The sequence below is a fragment of the Mobula hypostoma genome, chromosome 2 (genome assembly GCF_963921235.1).
Source record: "Mobula hypostoma chromosome 2, sMobHyp1.1, whole genome shotgun sequence".
Taxonomy (NCBI): Eukaryota; Metazoa; Chordata; class Chondrichthyes; order Myliobatiformes; family Myliobatidae; genus Mobula; species Mobula hypostoma.
This window is the reverse complement of record NC_086098.1, coordinates 78,690,681-78,711,281: the sequence shown is the minus strand read 5'-3', so window position 1 is coordinate 78,711,281 and position 20,601 is coordinate 78,690,681. Positions and strand designations below refer to the sequence as shown.

The following is a 20,601-nucleotide window of genomic DNA, read 5'->3' as shown; positions in this document are numbered from 1 at the left end:
CAATAAAAAGATTTAAAAAGAAAGAAAGATGACAGAGGTTGCCGGGTTTCTGTCAAATTTCGCAGTAAGGATTCTGTCACTGACTGAGACTACGCCCCTCAGTGCCTTCTTCGCCTTGCGGTTCAACATCAGTCCTACTCCATCCTAGAATCATCGAGGAAATCAAGAAGAAAAACCTACCAGCTATGCTTACTTACATTGATTTTCGCAAAGCTTTTGACTCCATTCACTGAGGTAAAATGCTGAAGATCCTGAAAACTTACGGAATGCCAGACCATCTACTGAGAGCAATAGAGTCCAGCTATACCGAAACCATGGCGAAAGTTGTATCACCAGACGGAGAAACAGCAGTGTTCGAGCTCCTAGCTGGTGTGTGGCACCCTACATCTTTATAATCGTCCTTGATTACACTCTATGTCAAGCTACCAAAGATCATGACAAGCTTGGTTTTACCATAAAACCAGGACAAAACAAAAGGGTCAGACCAGTTACGCTCACAGATCTCGATTTTGCAGATGACATAGTCCTGCTCTCTGACTAGATGGAGGAAGCACAGCAGCTACTGACAAAAGTGGAAATTGAGCGCAATAAATTTCACCTAAACGCTAAAAAGACAGAGCACATGGCGTTTAACTGCGATGAAGGTACTCTCAAGACCGTAGAGAATGATACCATTAAGGAAGTCTTTGACTACAAGTACCTCGGGTCAAGAATGATGAATTCAGAGAAGGGCATAAAGACATGAAGACATGGAAGGCACTGGCGTGGAGGGCTATGAACGACATGAAGGAAATCTGGAAGTCGAACCTGACCAGAGGGCTTAAAAAGAGGATCTTCACAGCAGTCATAAGAGTCCATTCTCACGTACGGATGCCAGACGTGGACACTCACCGAGACTATGCAGAAGTCTCTAGATGGCTGCTATACACGAATGCTCTGGATGGCTCTTGACATGAGTTGGCAACAGCACATGACGAACATCGAGCTCTATGACAACCTACTGATGCTCACCACTAAAATCGAGGCGAGAAGACTGCAACTAACGGGGCACTGTCTACGCCATCCTGAGTTACCTACCAGCCTAGTCATCATATGGGAGCCCAAGCATGGGAGGATGGACCCTGGCCGCCCTCTCAAGACTATGGTCAACACACTCCTAGAAGACAACGGCGCGGCTAACGTAGATGAACTGAACACACTGATGAGGGAGAGGGAGAAGTGGAGAGTCCGTCATCATGTCCGATGCCAGCCCCCTAGGCTTGAGTCAACGTAGTAGTAGTTAATGTGCTGAGTTTAAAAAATGAAGATATGATTCACTTCAATTTTAAGGAAAGAGTATAGTTCCATGATGGGCAGATAATGGAAAACAAATCACCCATGAACTAACTGAATATTGGAAATGGCCCAATAGGCCTGTTTCTAATGATACTTTCCATACTGATAGAATGAGACAATCTCTTCAATGTTATGAGCCATGTCCTTAAAAATTAAGATATTCACCTGTTACATACCTCGTGGGTATCTTGTGACTGTCTTATGACCATGATGTAATTGACTGTCTTACGAGCATGACGTAATGGTCTTGTGGAGGTCACATGATGTAATTTTCTAGCCAGTGTGAGGTCACATGATGACCTGTTCCCAAAAGGCATATAAAGGGAAACCCTTTTGTGACGCAGTTAGTTTTCTGTTTAGTTGTGTTAGTTCATCAGTTACTCCGTTATGCTGCATATTTGTCTCATGACGCAGTTTCGTTTTAAAATGGAGTTTTCCTTTCTATTTTAAGGTGCAAAGATTGGTGCTGGCAGTTTCGCCAATTGCTGCCAGGTTTGTGTGTTGCATCTATAATTTTTCCTTATTGAGTCTTTGTTCAGAAACAGTAACATGCATTTGAGATAACTCCTGCAAGAGCAAGGAAGTTTGTGCAGTGTTCACTCGCCAGAAAAAGGTCAGTTCCTTTAAGCCATTTTATTTCCTTCCTCGTGAATCCTTTGGAGAATCAGTAATAATGTCATGTCTTCGAAGAAATCTGTTTCCAGAGAAGTCTCTCCTTATTGACTGTGTAAGTCACTTGAACTTTCGAATTTACCACTTTAAGAACTGTCCCAGAGCTGCCGTATAGCAGTTAACTTCCAGTTAAGTTAGTCGTTTAAATATTTTTCCGCTATTGTTGAGTTTAATAAATGTTTGTTTATAAAACCTGACTCAATTATATATTCATTGTTGCTGATTACGTAACACACCTCATTAGCTTGGCTCAATTCAGACCTTAATGAAGGATTATTTGTGTGAACATGCAAAAAACTTGTTGCCTTTCCCATAGGTTCCATTAAAGACAAAAGTATCATTTAAACAGTTGCAAACTTCCTTAAAATAAACTCAGTGGCCTCTTTATTAAGTACAGGAGCGAAAACCCAGTGTAGTAGTCGTCTGTTGCTATAGCCCATCCACTTCAAGGTTTGGCGTGCTGTGCATTCAGAGATGCTCTTCTGCACACCACTGTTGCAATGCATGGTTATTTGAATTACTGCTGCCTTCCTGTCAGCTTGACCCAGTCTGGCCATTCTCCTCTGATCTTTCTAACAAGGCTTTTCACCCACAGAACTGTCACTCATTGCATGTTGCCTTTTACATCATTCTCTGTAAACGATGAGACTGTTGTGCATGTAAATCCCAAGAAAACATGAATTTCTGAAATACCCAAATAAGCCCGTCTGGCACCAACAATCCATGGTCAAGATTTCTTCCCCATTCTGATGTTTGGTCTAAACAACAGCTCAACCTGTTGACCATGTCTGCATGCTTTATATCTGAGCTGCTGCCACATGATTGACTGATTAGATATTAACAAGCAGGTGTACCTAATAAAGTGGCCACTGAGAACATGTACAGCTATCTTAACTTTTTAAAAGACTCAAGCGCTTCTTTAAAAAAAATACATCTACCTTCATAAACTGCTCCGTTCTGTTCCTGCTCTACTGCTTTCAGGAACAACTCTTTGGCCTGAAAAATAAATTCATAAGCAAACTGTTACATGGGGAGGGGGCATATGATGTCATATTCTTGAAAATATAACTGAACTTGAATCACAGCTGCTAAATTTGTCTGCAATGTGAAGCCAAATGGCAACTCAAGCTTCCTTTTGAATTTCATATTCAGCTGTTGTGTTGTTTCTCCCACTACAAATATTGGAGAAAAATACAACATTTTATAACATTTAAGTGATCCTTGTAAAAAGCTCTTTGCCCTTGGCTCTAACTTGGGGTATCTACCACTATATCTCGGGACATGCCCAACTCTCATAACCACCATCAGGGTGGTAGTACAGGAGCCTGAATACACACACTCAACATTTTAGGAACAGCTTCTTCCTCTCCGCCATCAGATTTCTGAATGGACAATTAACCCATGAATATTACTTCATTATTATTTTTGCTCTCTTTTTGTACTACTGGTTTATTTTAGTTTTTTTATATATACAGTATACATACAATTCTTATTATAGTTTAGTTTTTATGTATGCACTGGACTGCTGCCACAAAGCAACATATTTCACGACATATGCCAATGATATTAAACCTGATGCGGATTCTGAACTTCCTACTGTACCAAAGCAACTCTTGAAGCTGCCTGCACCACTACTTACTCCTACTCTTGACTACTCAAATCTCCATTTTGGTCTGAACATTTTTTCATCCAAATACTGCCTGATCACATGGAGCTTATTATATGGTTGAGACTCCAGAGATATCCTGAAGTCATCAACTCTAAATCACTATAACTTGCTTAGCCACTACATACTTGAAATTATTAATTGTCCTTTTATCCAGGCTCTATTTTAAGATTACTTCCATGGCATTCTTCTTAAAAAGTCTAGCCTTGTTTTATTACCTGCTTCAATTAAACAAATATTCAATTATACATCCTTTCCTTTCTGAGAACCAGATATTACAACTCACTAAGTTTTCAGGTGAATCTAACTCCTAGAGACCAAAGCACACAGCTTTTTAAAAAAAAGTTGCATTGTTCATTTGATGACAGCCAAGTATTCCATATTCAAAGGAACCAGCTACAGGTGAGCATCGGAAACATGCTGTGTTGGAGCCAGAATATATGGTGATACATGCAGTTCAGAATCAGGTTTAATATCACTGGCATATGTCGTGAAATATGTTGCTTTGTGGCACTCCTGGGTGTGTTTGTTGTAAATGCAAATAATGCATTTCACTGTACACTTCAATGTACCTGTGATAAGTAAATCTGAATCTGCAATATATTTTGTGAATCACTACATAAGTTACCTTTTCTTCACGAGCAAGTTCCTGTCTTCCTTTGGTACCCAAAGATTTGAAAGAAAGCCCCTTTGCAGAGATTCTTCCGTGTTCCACTTCTGATCCATTAGAGCTTCCATTTGGAGTCAGCTCAGACATCCACTGAGCGCGAAACACATTAAGTTCCTCCTCAAAAAATAAAAGACATCTCCATATTTAAATACAATTTGCCTAGATTTAAAAGACATCAAGAAGTGATTACTTATCTTTTATCCTTTGCAAAATACACCCAGTAGCAATAGTTCATAGAATCAGACTACACCATGGCCTCCTCTACCATCACGAATAGAACACTCTCAAGTTAATGGCATGATCATGGATTTCCACCACTTCAAGTAATTTCTCCCCACTACCCCTTCCCTGTTTTTTGCATTCCTCAATCTGGTTCCCCTCTCACCCATTCTCTTCTCCTCACCTCTCTAGTGTGCCTCTTCCTTCTTTTTCTCCCATGGTCTAATGTCCTCTCTTATCAGATTCCCCCTTCAGCTCTTACACCTATCACCTTCCAACTTGTCACTACATCAACTGCTCCCCCACTTTCCCCTTCACCTGGTCTCACCTATCATTTGCAAGGTGTACTCCTCCACCCACCTTCTGACCCTGCCTTCTGCCCCCTTCCTTTCCAGTCCTGAAACATTGACTGTTTATTCTCCTCAGTCATTGCTGCCTGATTTGCTGAGTGTATAAGCAAATCCCTGACCAGCATTTTGTGTGTGTTGCACTTTTGGCAAGTTAGATCACTGAACACATTTCCTTTTTAAATGCATATCCAATTTTATTTTCCTATTGCGCACAAGAATTAAGATACTAAAAGGGCAGAGATGAAATGTGAGAAAATTAAAGCTGCCATTTACTTTAGCTTAAAAGTCGTAAAGTGAAATAACTATTGTCGTTTATTTGACATATGACAAAGCTTTGATAATTTGAAAGAAATCAATAAAAAGGAATACACGGGAAATGCTGGAGGAGTTCATCAGGTCAGGAAGCATCTACAGAGAAGTACGAACAGTTGACATTCTGACTGAATGCTGACTGAAGCCTATTGCACAGACTCAGTGACCACATTATTTGGTTCATTATTTAAAGCAAATATAAATCAAATGCATAAAAGCATGCAGATATGATCAAGAGCTCCAGTTATTCTTCAGAGAAAACATCAGAATCGGGAAGAAACGTGACTTTGACTGTGGAATGATTGTCGGTGCAAGACAATGTAGTTTGAGTATCTCAGAAGGAACTGGTTTCCTGGGATTTTCACGCACAATAGTCTCTAAAGTTTACAGAGAATGGTATAAAAACAAAAGACATGCAGTGAACGGCAGTTCTGCGGCTGAAAACATCTTATTAATGAGAAAAGTCAGAGGAAAATGGCCAGACTGGTTCAAGCTGACTGGAAGGAAACAGTAACTCAAATAACTACGTGTTGAAACAATGGTGTGCAGAAAAGCATCTCTAAATGCACAACATATTGAACCTTAAAGTGGAGGGACTATAGGAGCAGAAAACCATGAATATACAAGAGGAATCTAATATAAGTCTTTGATAAACACATATGGACTTTATAGATCTGGCAGAAGACTGCTGTCATGAATTATAAATCTGAGAAGAGACTGAAGGGTCATTACCTGAAGATTTGCTTCTTCAGCTCTTTCATTGTCTTCAACATCAATGACACCAGTGTAGTCATCTTTATCACTGTCTACCTGCTAACAAAAGACATTCTTTCTTACTCACATGTGGCCAATCAACCACAAACAGAAAAACAATGCTAAATTTTAAAATTTACAGTTGCCAGATATCAACTAAATACAGCATTTTTGAACCTGACATTTAATAATATAGCTAATAGTATTACATTACATTGCTATGAATAGACACATTACATGTCTACAAGATGTGCTGGAAGGCAGAACGCAGTTGGAATTTCTGGTAAACTCTCATAATAATGAATGCATATACTTATAGAAACAAGAAAATGGCTTTTACTTCTGAATACTTCAAAATAATGCATAGACTTTGATGATAAATTTACTTTGAAATTTAATTTTACACAGACTCCAAAGTGGTGAAATATTTGGGTGCTTTTTTTGACAGCATGCATAAGATTTGCCAATTTTAAGAGTTATTTTACGGTCAAGATTTAATTTAAACAATTGCAGAAGATGTACTTGTGACTCTGACATACAACCATGGGGACATATGTACATATCAAATACACTGAGCATCAGCACAGTGAATTTGTTTTGTTCCATCCAGAACAAAGCAATACTTAAAGCAGAAAATCACAATTAGTTCTCCAAAGCTTGATTTTGAGCATCTGCAGCGTGTTAGACCACTAGTCATGGAAGCAGAATTATGCCAGTCGGTCCAGAGTCTGCTCTGTCATTCCACCATGGTTGATTTATTATCCTTCACAAGCTTATTTTCCTACCTTCTCTCCGTAACCTTTGACGACCTGACAAATCAAAAACCAATCAACCTCCACTTCAAATATACCCAATAGCTTGGCCTCCACACTCATCTGTGGCAATGAATTCCATAAATTCACAACCTTCCGGCTAAAGAAATTCCTCATCTCTTCTAAAGAAACGTTCTTATATTCTGAGGCTGCAGGTTGCATTTTCACACTCTGACCCCAAATTTTAAGGCCTTTTTTTCTGTTTAATCTTTTATGTTAATTCACAATTTTCGAGGCCATCTTTCTCTCGCTCCTTTAAAAACATACAGTATATGTATGCTACTATATACTATCCTGAAATTCAAATTTTATTGCAGACATTCACAGTAAATACAAAGAAAAAAAACAAGCAAAATAATAATAAATGAGCAATAAATATAGAACATGAGATGAAGAGCTCTTGAAAGTGAGCCCAAAGATTGTGGGAGCAATTCAGTATTGGGGTGTTGGAAGTAATCCCTCAGGATCAAGAGCAATAAGTTACTGATGACACTTTTTTTTAGTTTGAGGCTGAAATGTGACTTTTGCAATAAGGTTGAACGGTCACTGGTCACTCCATTTCCAGGGCAGCAATGACGAAGCCAAAATAAAAAAAAGTGTTGAATTTTCATTTTAGGTCAAATTAGGCTATCTGTGTACTAACCTCTTGGATACAGGAAGTAGTAATTACTCAAGATATTTCATGCACTTATTGATCAGTTCCTTAGAGTGTATCCTGGAAGACCAAGATATAAACCAGCTCTGTGCAGTTTAACCAACTTGAATTGTGATCCATGTACACATTCTGCAGATACTAGAAATCCACAGTTCCTCCAGCATTTTGAGTGTGTTACTGTGTTTTATGTGCCATGCTGATACACTTCATGCATAAAAATGTTTGCCTACTTCTCTAATTCTGATGCTGCAGCTTGCTTCCTGTTCTTGTTAGTTATCAATCAACAAATTTGACTGGTGCATGTGTCAGTGCAAATGTCCACACCATTGTATTCATTGCTCATTAATGAAACAGTCCATTCATTTGTCAAATGATTTTGCTAATTGGCACCGATAAATTGGTACAGAGATTAGCAAGTTGATTTATTATTGTCATGTATGGAGGTATGGTGGAAAAGATTTTTTTCAATGCCACCCCCACAGATCAATTCATCACAGCAGTACATTGCTGTACTACAAGGGAAAGCAATAACAATAAAATATTACAACACAAACAGGGATCTCACTTACAAATTAGCTTATTTTGTCACATGTACATTGAAAAAAGTAAAATGCATCATTTGTGTCAAATCAGATCAGCAATAATCACCTCAAGGAAATGTGAAGATGGTTAAAATTCAAAATGACAGGTTACAAAGAATAGCATATGTTCCATGTATCCTTTAGTTTGGAGTGCTTGTCTTTGTATTTTTCTTACAGTATTTTATAATTTATTCACTACCAGCACCATTTCTTCTGCAGACTGAGATACTTGTATTATTCATTTTGGTTTTGCTGCACATGAAGCTGCTCTTTGAATGAAACCTTCACAATCATCAGCCAGCATTTTGTCACAAGTACTATTTCAAAGCTCAAAGTAAATTTATTATTAAAGCACATAAATGTCACCATATACAACCCCAAGATTCATTTTATTGTAGGCATTTACAGTAATTTCAAAGAGAAAAAATAACAAACTAGGAATACATAAACAAACAGTAAACATCGAGAACATGAGATGAAGAATCCTTGGAAGTGAGGCTATAGTTTGTGGGTTCAGCATTGGGTAAGTGAAGTTGAATGAAGTTCATCCCTCTGGTTCAAGAGCCTAATGCTTGAGACCTAAACCTGGCAGTGTGGATCCTGAAACTCCCGTGCCTCCTCCTCTGATGGCAGCAGCGAGAAGAGAGTATGGTCTGGATGGTGGGGTCCTTATTTCAGTGCCATGTTTCAACCCCTCCTTTTATCCCTCTCTTAATTCTGCCTCCAATTTGAATGTTTCAATTGCAATGCTTTATTAGCTTCTCCCTAGCAGATTTAACACAAGTGTTCTGTTGTTGACCTGATTTCCCACATGGCATCAAGATCCAATTTAGTGCAGTGATATTTATAAATGGCACACTTTAAATAACTCTATTTCAGCACATTCTTTGCAGTTAGTTTGATAACTTACCAAAGTCATTGCACAAGTACATGTATGCACAGTCATTAACTTATTTGCAGAAGCATCAGAAGTACATTGCATCAGATACACAACATTCACCAGAAAAACAAATTAGATAAATGATGCACAATTTAATAAGAAAGAATGCAATTAGAACAAAAATAAAGTCTAACATGTGTACAAAGTGTTTATAGCTCTCCTGAGAAAGTGATTAAGGTTGTGCTGTTTTGTTTATGAACTGCATGGTTGAAGGAATGTAACTGTTCTTGAACCTGGTGGTGTGGGACTCCAGGCTTCTGTACTTTCTGCCCGATGGTAGCTGTGAGAAGATGCCATGGCCCAAAAGGTGGGAATCTTTGATGATGGATGTTGCCTTCTTCAGGCAGTGCCTCCTGTAGAGACCTCCAGTGGGGGGGGGGGGATGATGTACCCATGATATATTGAGCTGAGTTCACTACTCTTTGCAGCTTCTTTCCTTGCAATTTGGAAGCCCCACCAGACCACAATGCAACCAGTCAGAATATTTCCAACAGCATATCTGTAGAAGTTTTTCCAGAGTATTCAGTGACAAGCCAAACTTCCCTAACCTTCTGAGAAAATGCTGGGTCATCTTCCTTGTGATTCCAAATACAGTATGTGCTGGGCTCAGGACATATATCTGATATGTTAACACCCAGGCATATGTATCTACTTTCTTGTAGTGGGTTGCTTACAAAGCTAGACGGAGTTAAACACCTTCTCAAAAATCACTTGGAATCAAAGCTTTCTTCTGGGTTTTTAATAAGAAAACTTGGAGAAAAGGCATTGCTGTTTCAAGGGCAAATAAAGAGTGGATGGAGGTGGATTTCTTTCTACTCTGTGTGCTTCAAATCTGAATTAATCTGCTCAAGAAATTATTTAATAGTTTACGAACAGGAAGTGATGTTTGTACAAAACAAACAGCACCTCTAGAATACACCCCTGCCTGACATCCATGTCAACTTAACGACTAAAACTAAACTCAAATGATCATTTCATTATGTCTTTAGCAACTAGTCTTGAACAGTCTTATTGAAGTCTTTAATCATTCTTGCTTCAAAAATATTGTCTTTGATGAAGTACTTGCTGATGAGCAGACAGGGTGCTCACCCAAAATGACGAATGAGTTGCCCTGAAGTAGGTGGTGCTTTCTTAATACGTCCTCCAACTCACAGTAGACCCTTGGAGTCAAGAAAGGGACAAAGTTTACTAGGGAACCTTTGGATTGGGAGAAGTTCCTGCTTTGTGATGTACTGCAGGGGTCCCCAACCTTTTTAGCACCACGGACAAGTTTAATATTAACAATATTCTTGCGGACCAGCCGACCATTTGGGGGGGGGGTTGTTCAAGTAGGGTTAAACTCACCTCAACATGTCTTTTACAGTTAGGGTTGCCAACTTTCTCACTCCCACATAAGGGACAAAAGTAGCAGTCAAATCCCAGGACACTTAACCCCAGGAAAGACTACCATGACCATGAAGCCTTGCGTGGGCAACTGCGTGCGCATGCATGTACATGCCGATTTTTCCCCCCACAAATCAGTTTTGCCTTCATCTTCCCGACTCTACTGTACGTACATTATTTATACTTTATATAGGCTGTGTATTTGTATCATTCCTGCTTTTACTATATGTTAGTGTTATTTTAGGTTTTTATGTGTTATTTGGTATGATTTGTTAGGTTTTTTTTTGAGTCTGGGAACGCTCAAAAAATTTTCCCATATACATTAATGGTAATTGCTTCTTCGCTTCATGCCATTTCGGCACGAAAGGTTTCATAGGAACGCTCTACCTTGGCGGGGGAAATAGGGACAAACTAATTTAACCCAATATACGGGATGTCCCGGCAAATACGGGACAGTTGGCAACCCTACGTTCAAGTTCAACAGTGTGTGACAGGGAATGAGGAAAGGTGCAGCTGACTCATATGGTTTCCTCACGGCCCGGTAGCACATGCTTTGCGGCCCAGTGGTTGGGGACCGCTGATGTACTGCATACACCTGCCTTGGACCACGGAGGATTCTAACCTTTGCCCAATCCAATTAATCTGCACTGAGAGATTGTTTACAAATGTGCTACGCATTGCCAAGGTGGTCTTTGGTTTCTGCTAGAATCTTCTGTTTCATATAGATATTGCTCTCACAGGGTCTGAAATGACTTTGGTGCCCATCTCCAGAACATTAGCCTCAAAATACATTGACAGTGGGCTGATGAGCATGATTGAGGCAGACTTCACCTACTATAACCCAACCCAGGTCCAGTAGTTGGGCATAAGGTGTATCGTGCTGACCACTGCACTGTTCGTGTACCTTATGTGCACAGATAAGTGCCTCTGCCAAGCAGCAGAATTTCAGCAGAATAGTCAAGTGGGGAGGGGGGGGTGGCGGCAGGGGTCTTGTCAGCTATAAGATGTGAACAATTGTGTGCAGCTTCAGGAGCTGGGATTTCATTTCTGTTTTTCGGAATATGGTCTTAGTCAATGATAGTTGGCAGGGGTAAGCCGACTTCCCCTCCTATTGACTCTGCAAAATAAAAACACAATTGGCTCTGCTTCCGGTAATTTCTGATGTTCCAGAACATACTTTTAGAACATATAGGGAAGTAGCTACATTGATGGATGCTCAACTGGTTCCCCTCCCTGCTGTGCTGAAGCTGTGCTGGAACTGGTAGTAGCCCAAAGTGCTGCTGTATTTACTGCTGTATCTGTGTCTAATTTTCCTGAAGTGTCCATAGGATCTTGGCTCAGTTCCCTGGAGCCACTGCTGCTTACTGCACCGTGTATCTATCCGTGTTCAAAGTACATTTATTGTCTAAGTATGTATACAATATGCAACCTTGAGATGTGTCTCCTTACAGGCAGCCACAAGACAAAGAAACCTTGTAGCGTCAAACACCCCAAAAACAGTGCAAACAATAAAATTAAGCAAATAACATTCAGAACTGAAGTTCATGAAAGTGAGTACACAGTCACAAAGACAGTCATCACTACAGCTGTCTTAGGAGCCCATCAATTACAGGTCACATCTTCAGTTCAGCACAGAGACGAGTAAACCTCGCAGAACAGCGAGTTCAACACCAACTCGTCCCTTGCCTCCAGCTTGACACCATGACCTTTTCAATCAGACCCGGCGCTTAAATGGGCTAAGCCTCTGGTCATTCCTTGCTCTCGAACCTGGGCCCTGCCACTTTGATACACTCTTGGGGTTTGGGACCAGCACTTTGATTTGCCCCATACCCTATCTTTCCAATTCAATCTGGTGCTTAAGTTGGTCAAACCTCAGGCCATTCCTTGTTCTCGGACCCGGGCCCTTGCCACATCAAATCACCTCCAAGTCTGCTCGAGCAATAGCTAAACATTGGCTCATTCCTTGCTCTCTGGCCCAGGCCCCACTGCCTCATTTCAGCTCGCGCACACCATCCTGCATCTTCAAGAATTCACACTATAAAACATGTCAGGTCGTACAGGCGGTTCAAAAGCTCAACTCAAAAAGAGAAGTTACAGGCTACTGATTTTAGCAACCATATCCTGGAAAAAGTATGATTAATACAGCAATTTATAATTTTGTTTCTTTTTTTGCTTGCTACCAGCAAATTGCCGTGCTTCACAAGCACTATCTCAAACTGTTCTGCAATATTTTGATACTGCTTCTCCAGTTCTCCTTGCTACCCTCCCCATATTCTCAATGACTATCCAGGTGACTGTCTTGTCCACAATCGAACTGACTATTCTGGCTGGACTCAGTGTCTCACTCAAACTATTGTCCAATGGTGATTTATCACCACAGCCTGGTGCAGCAAGTGAGGGTTAAGCAGTTGGTTCTGTGGTAGTTTCCACTGAAAGGTGGGCCACTGTTGCACTTGGTGCATTGTTCAGTACTTGTTTGCTCTTAGAAACACATAAATGTTTAATAAGTTGGGTGACCTTAAGCATTTCTCAGTTTCTACCTTAGACGAGGGTTCATCTTTCTTCGGGTTTGAATCTGAAGCAGAGCATGCAAGTTCAGGAGGAGGACTGGGAAAAAATTTAGTGTGAAGCATGACAGAAAGCTGGTTCTTATCTTTGCCTGCTGCTTTGATTTCATCCTCTGCTGAGCAATTTGTGGACAGTTCAATGAGAGGAGGGTTGATACTGGACCAGGTGCTGGGTAATGAGCCTAGCCAAGGTGACTGACCTTTGAGTGGGTGAGCACTTAGGAGGGAACGGTGACCACAACTCCTCAACTTTCAGGATAGCTATAAAGATATGTAAGATCCTTGGAGAGTTTTAAACTGGAGTAGGGCAAATTATGAGGGCATTAGGCAGGAACGAATAAGCGTTAATTGGGAACACCTTTTCTCTAGCAAGTCCACATCAGACGAGAGGAGGGTGTTTAAAGATCAATTACACAGAGTACAGGAAAGGTACTGTATGTTCCTGTTAGAAGGAAAGACGGGTGGAAAAATAAGAGAACCTTGGGTGTACAGCGAGTTGATAAATTCAGCTAAGGATAATATGTAAAACTTTGGAAGTTAGGATCAAATGAAGCACATGCAGAGTAAAAAGAAGCCAGAAAAGAACTAAAGAAGGGATTAGGAAAGCCAGGAGGGGCCATGAAAAGTCCTTGGCAAATAGGGTTAAGGCAATTCCCAAGACCTTCTATACATATTGTCACGTAACCCGTGACGGGTTAAAGATCCAGCAGAAATGGAAAACACTTTGAAGTCCAGTATTGCTATTAACTAATGGTACTTATTAGTAACTACACAATACAGTAATATAAATGCAGATATATCAAACAGGTTAACAATGATTATCTAAGTGTGGAAATATATGAAAACCAAGCTTCTTCATGTCTAGGGGTATATAGAAAGTCTTACGATGATGAGTAAAGTTCAGTTCAGTTCATGGTATTTAGTTGAGTAGTGATGGACAGAGAGAGGAAGGGAGGGAGAGATTTGAGTCTTCAGGTGAGCTGACCCCGTCAATCTTCCCGTTGTCCTCCGGAATCCTTTAGAAGTCACCGACTACGACCACAGCAAAGGGGACCGTTTTTCTGTGGTGGAATTATCAATGCAAGCAAGGGTCGAACACAAAAATAACTCCCCACCGGTCACGCCCTTTTCACACTGCGAGAGCCACTGATCGATCCTCCAAAACCCACTTTTTCTGTGGACACAACAAAGCTCATTCAGTGTCCAAAACCATGTGTCTGTAGGTCTAACAGCTGACCTTCTATTTATCTCACTGTGCTGAATACCAACTGTCCATCAAGCAGCTCCTCCCTTCTCTCTCTGTAAGAACTTGGAAGCTGCTAGTGTCCTTGCAAAAGTGTAAACATGCTGCAAAAAACTATAACACCATCTCAAAGCAGCCTTTGCCTCTCTCTTTTTAACATGGTGTCTGTGTTCCACAACTCTCTCTCTTTAAAAAGCACAGTTCATAGGGGTAATTCAGAACCCCATCACAATATATCTAGAGCAGGAGGGTAACTAGGAAGAGGGTGGGACCACTCAAGAATAAGTGGGGGGGGGGAGGGAAACGGCATTTGCTTGGATGCAAAGAATGCTAGTGAGGTACTTAATGAGTACCCTGCTTCCATATTTACCAAGGAACAGGATATGGAGGACCCAGGAGATCAGTGCTGAGTGTATAAATATGTTAGAGGTCAAGTAGGAGGAAGTGTTGGGCTTCGTTATGAGTATTAAGGTGGATGCCCCCAAGGCCCGATGGGATCTACCCCAGGTTATTGAAGGAGGGAAGAGACTGCTGGGCCGTTGACCAGTATCTTCATGCCCCCTCTAGCCCCAGGTGAGGTCCTGGAGGACTGGTGAGTGGCTAATGTTGTACCTGTATTTAAGGGAACAAGAGAAAATACTGGAAACTTGACAGGTGAGTCTCATGTCAGCTGTAGGGAAATTACTGGAGAAAATTTTTAGGAATAGGCTATATGAGAATTTAGAAACTCATGGTCTAATTAGGGAGATACCTTACCAACTTGTTTGAGTTTTTTGACAGGATGATGAGACAGATTAATGAGGGTATGACAGTGGATATTGTCTATATGGATTTTAGTAAGGTGTTTGACAAAGTCCCACATGGGAGGTAATCCACTGTTCTATATTCGAGGGCTTACACAAATGGTCAGCTCTTCAGTCACCTTTCCAGAGAAATGACCACCACTGCCTAAGTCAACTGTTGCTTCAAACTGTTGATTCTGCTTAGGCAGCCTCAGTTTTGTGCTCCTCCTTGAGCGGACTTAATGTAGCTTCTACAAGAGCTTTCAATTTTATGCGTACCATGCTCTGCTCTCATTCTTGCCGCTTCAGTTCTGGCACACGCTCTTGCTGCAGCTATGGTGATCATGGTTTTGCTTGAGCATCATGATGATGCAATTGATGCACCACATTCAGACCAGACTTCCAGAGCTCATCAATTAATGTTGCTTGGGTCGGAGGCTGACTTGTAGCTCATTGTGTTCAAATGTGTCTCCAGTCTCCAGGAGATGCCTTTGAAAGAATGTGGGAGAAGGCTGTAGTACCTGACCACCCACATGGTCACGGGTTGAAGACAGAAACTCCTTACAGGTTGCTAATGCTGTAGTAGGATCATGCTAACCACTGCGCTAGGTGCACCCCTGAATATAGCCCAAGCATTTTACTGTGCGTTTAAATTAACCATTTTGTCCAGTCATCTATCACTTAAAAAAAAAGAGGCTGCAGCCAGTCGGTTTCATAATCTGACCAGGATGTTCTGTTCTTTGTATACAAACTAAACCTTTTCAAAGATGCTGTGAAGTGTTGCCAGACACAAAATATTATACTGTTATATAAAGGAAACAAAGTTCAAGCAAAAGTAATATTCCACTGATTTATTTCATCTGACCCTTTTTTGACAAACTTATGTGGAGCTGCTATCATTTTAAGTTTGGATCATCTGTAAAACTGACTTCCTAAATTTTTGATTTCAATTGTGTTTATATGAAAGCATTTATTTTTGAAAGGTTACCATACAGTTGTGACCTTAGTCAACAAGATGAACCTGGCACTGATCTCTTCCTAGTTTGTGATCATGAGGTCCATGAATGAATCCTATTCTCCATCTCTTCCTTTGAGAGAGCATTGATTTTAAGGAATCATACCTTTATTTTTTCTAAAAACAGACAATCCTGGTGACTAACTCTTGCTATTAGTTTGAGACCCAAGGTGAACTATTACTAACCACAAAAAGCAGAATTTCCCAGTAACTATTTTAATTCTAATCCCCATTCCGACATGTCAGTTCACGGCCTCTTCCACTGCTACGATGAAACCACTCTCATGTTGGAGTATCATCTCATATCCTGTTTGGGTAGTCTTCAACCCTAATGGCAAGAACATTAATTTCTCCAACGTCCGGTAATTTTCCCCCATCCCCTCTCCCTCAATTCCCCACTGACACCTCTCTTACCTCTTCTCTTCACCTGTCTTTCACCTCCTCTGGAGCACCTCCTCCTTTCCTTTCTCTCTGATCCACTGTCAGATTCCAGCCTTCTTTCTTCACCCACTCTCCCCACACACCTGGCTTCACCTATCACCTTCCAGCTTGTACTCCTCCCCCTCCACCTTCCTCTCCAGTCCTGATGAAAGGCCTCAGACTGAAAAGCCAATTGCTTATTAATTTTCATAGATGCTGCCTGACCTGCTGAGTTCCTCCAGCATTTTGTGTGTTGCTGTTACCTGACTGGCTTTAGTAAACATTTGAATGACCTAACTTGGTGGCACTTCTTAAACCTGATGTTAAATCAGATTTAAAAAGAACAAAAATCCTGCCATGAAAATCATCACCAAAATCACTATATAGGATTGATCTCACAGATCAGTAGAAAACAGAAATGGCTGTTCTCATTAACAGTTATGGTTTCGACTACATTAATAAATAACCTTAGACACCCAAATTCTGCTTCACTGTTGGGGGAGAAAACTGAGTTACACCATTATAATTACATATTTCAGGTACACAGACTGACTTACAGTTAATGGAAAACTTCTGACATGATGTCACTGTTGGAACACAAGAAATGCAGCAATCTATTTATACACCACACATCAAAGTTGCTGGTGAATGCAGCAGGCCAGGCAGCATCTCTAGGAAGAGGTACAGTCGACGTTTTGGGCCGAGAACTTTCATCAGGACTAACTGAAGGAAGAGCTAGTAAGAGAATTGAAAGTGAGAGGGGGATGGGGAGATCCAAAATGATAGGAGACAGGAGGGGGAGGGATGGAGCCAAGAGCTGGACAGGTGATTGGCAAAAGGAATATGAGAGAATCATGGGACAGGAGGTCCAGGGAGAAGGAAAAGGGGGAGGGGGAGAAAACCCAGGGGATGGGCAAGGGGTACAGTGAGAGGGGAGAGAGGGGAGAGAGGGGGAGGAAGAAAAAAGAAAGAATGTGTGTATAGAAATAAATAACGGATGGGGTACGAGGGGGAGGTGGGGCATTAGCGGAAGTTAGAGAAGTCAACGTTCATGCCATCAGGTTGGAGGCTACCCAGACGGAATATAAGGTGTTGTTCCTCCAACCTGAGTACGGCTTCATCTTTACAGTAGAGGAGGCCGTGGATAGACATATCATAATGGGAATGGGATGTGGAATTAAAATGTGTGGCCACTGGGAGATCCTGCTTTCTCTGGCGGACAGAGCGGTAGGTGTTCAGCAAAACAATCTCCCAGTCTGCGTCAGGTCTCGCCAATATATAGAAGGCCACATCGGGAGCACCTGACGCAGTATATCACCCCAGCCGACTCACAGGTGAAGTGTCACGTCACCTGGAAGGACTGTCTGGGGCCCTGAATGGTGGTAAGGGAGGAAGTGTAAGGGCATGTGTAGCACTTGTTCCACTTAAAAGGATAAGTGCCAGGAGGGAGCTCAGTGGGGAGGAATGGGGGGGACGAATGGATAAGGGAGTTGGGTAGGGAGCGATCCCTGCGGAAAGCAGAGAGAGGGGGGGAGGGAAAGATGTGCTTAGTGGTGGGATTCCGTTGGAGGTGGCAGAAGTTATGGAGAATAATATGTTGGACCCGGAGGCTGGTGGGGTGGTAGGTGAGGACCAGGGAACCCTATTCCTAGTGGGGTGGCGGGAGGATGGAGTGAGAGCAGATGTGCGTAAAATGGGGGAGATGCATTTGAGAGCAGAGTTGATGGTGGAGGAAGGGAAGCCCCTTTCTTTAAAAAAGGACATCTCCCTCGTTCTGGAATGAAAAGCCTCATCCTGAGAGCAGATGCGGCGGAGATGGAGGAATTGCGAGAAGGGGATGGCATTTTTGCAAGAGACAGGGTGAGAAGAGGAATAGTCCAGATAGCATCCCTCCCCCTCCTGTCTTCTCCTATCATTTTGGATCTCCCCCTCCCCCTCTCAAATCTCTTACTAGCTCTTCCTTCAGTGAGTCCTGACGAAGGGTCTCGGCCCGAAACGTCGACTGTACCTCTTCCTAGAGATGCTGCCTGGCCTGCTGCGTTCACCAGCAACTTTGATGTGTGGTGCTTGAATTTCCAGCATCTGCAGAACTCCTTGTGTTTGTGAATCTATTTATACACAAGCGATGATGGCAACCAAATAACAACTTATTTTAGAAACAAACACTCAGTGAGGGACATTACATGAAATAGCAGGGAACTTCTACAACCTGCAAAAATGAAAAAAAAAATCCTTAAAAAAAAAATTACAGGCACTTGACAGAACAGCCAGGCCTTGATTTAAACACTGATCTAAATGATGGGACCCCCCCCCTCCCCCCCCCAGTAGTGCAGAATTCTCTCTGTATTGCAGCTAGATTTTTGTGCTGGAATTATTGAATTCGCATTTACATTTGTAGTTACAAAAACAGATTTACAGCTTTTACAACAAAGGACATAAAACTTATAAAGTCTTCTCAGATTGTGTGAAACTCGGGTTTCAAAACAACTGGAATAACTAAGTTCCCTGTTGAACCCTGTAGAATTTTCTCAATTTCTAAAATGTGATCAGATCTTCACGCAAGTCATAAAACTCGATACAGAGAACCCAATTAAATAAACAACACAAAGCATTATTTATTTATTGGAAAAAAGATCCAATATTACATGTATTTGCTGGAGAAAGCGTGTGAACCTCTGGGATAATGTCTACAACATTGATTGGAACACCTGGAGTCAGGTGCTCCAATCAATGAGTTGAGATTGGAGGTGTGGATTGTAGAGATGCCCTGCCCTATGAAGAAAAGACACACAAAGTCAGATTATTGACAAACTGCTCTTAACAAGAATGATCTGTTTATGTACATCATGCCTCGATCAAAACATTTTTCGGAGGACTTTAGAAGAATTGTAGAGGTACATTAGGCTGGAAAAGGCTACAAAAGCATTTCTAATGATCTCAGTGTTCATCAGTGCACAGTAAAGGAAATAGTCTACAAATGGAGGAAACTCAGTACTGCTGCAACTCTTCCGAGGAGTGGGCATCCTGCAAAGATCAAGCGCATAATGTACGATGCTGAAGGACGTGAAAAAAAACCCAAGGGTAACAGCAAAAGAGCTGCAGAAGTCTCTTGAACTTGCTAAAGTCTCTGTTCGTGTGTCCACTATATTAAAAAAAACACGGAAAGATAATGTTGTCATGGAAGGACACCAGAGGTAACAACCACTACTCTCCAAAAAAACACATTGCTGAACATCTCAAGTTTGCAAAAGACCACCTGGATGTTTTACAATGCCTCTGAAACAATGTTCCGTGGGCAGATGAGACAAAAGTTGAACTTTTTGGCAGAAATGCACATTGCTAAGTTTGGAGGAAAAAGGGCACTGCACACCAACACCAAAATCTCATCCCAACTGTGAAGCATGGTAGAAGGAGCATCATGGTTTGGGGTTGCTTTGATGCCTCAGGCCTTGGACAGTTTCAATTGTTGAGGGAACAATGAATTCATCAGTTTCAAGACATTTTACAGGGTAGCAGTCCATCACATGAAGGTGAATGGAAGTTGGATAATGCAATAAGACAATGATCTGAAAGACAAGAGTAAATCAATAACAAAATGGTTTAAAAAGAAAAAAAATTGTGTTTTAGAATGGCTGGGTCCAAGTCCTGACCTTAATCCTAGAGAAATATTGTGGAAGGGTCAGAAGCAAGCAGTTAATGCAAAGAAGCCACCAACATCCCAGAGTTATAGCAGTTTTGTAAGGAGGAATGGCTTAAAATTTCTCCAAGCCAGTGTGCAGGACTGATCAATGGTTACCGGAAATGTTTGGTTGAAGTTATTGCTGTACAAGGGGGTTACACCAGTTACCGAAAGCAAAGGTTTGCATACTTTTTCCTACAAATACAGGTAATATTGGATTATTTTTCTCAATAAATAAACAAGCAAATATAATATTTTTGTGTTATTTATTTAATTAGGTTTTCTTTATTTAGTTTTAGGACTTATGTGAGGATCTGATTTTAATCCGGAAGGGTAAGACAAAGGAACACATACCAATCCTCAGAGGGATCAGAAGTGGAGAGAGTGAACAGTTTCAAATTCTTGGGTGTCAAGATCTCTGAGGATCTAACTTGCCCCAACATATCAATGGAGTTATAAAGAAGGCAAGACAGCGGCTATACTTTATTAGGAGTTTGAAGAGATTGGTGTATCAACAAATACACTTAAAAACTTCTATAGATGTACC

The 20,601-nt window shown here is 41.2% G+C and overlaps 1 protein-coding gene across 4 annotated transcripts in view; it reads right to left on the bottom strand.

Annotated features, from left to right (window-relative positions):
* fbxo9 (F-box protein 9) overlaps nucleotides 1-20,601 on the bottom strand; it is a 132,803-nt gene that overhangs the window by 101,300 nt on the left and 10,902 nt on the right. The window contains exons 2-4 of one of the 4 annotated variants that reach the window (XM_063039044.1): nucleotides 5,957-6,037; nucleotides 4,302-4,457; nucleotides 2,946-3,003 (exon numbers count right to left, since the gene is read on the bottom strand). In XM_063039044.1, the coding sequence (XP_062895114.1) occupies nucleotides 2,946-3,003; nucleotides 4,302-4,457; nucleotides 5,957-6,037 (295 nt within the window). Of the gene's footprint in view, nucleotides 1-2,945; nucleotides 3,004-4,301; nucleotides 4,461-5,956; nucleotides 6,038-20,601 lie in introns of all 4 variants that reach the window. The other 3 variants (XM_063039041.1, XM_063039053.1, XM_063039032.1) reach the window with 3 other exon arrangements.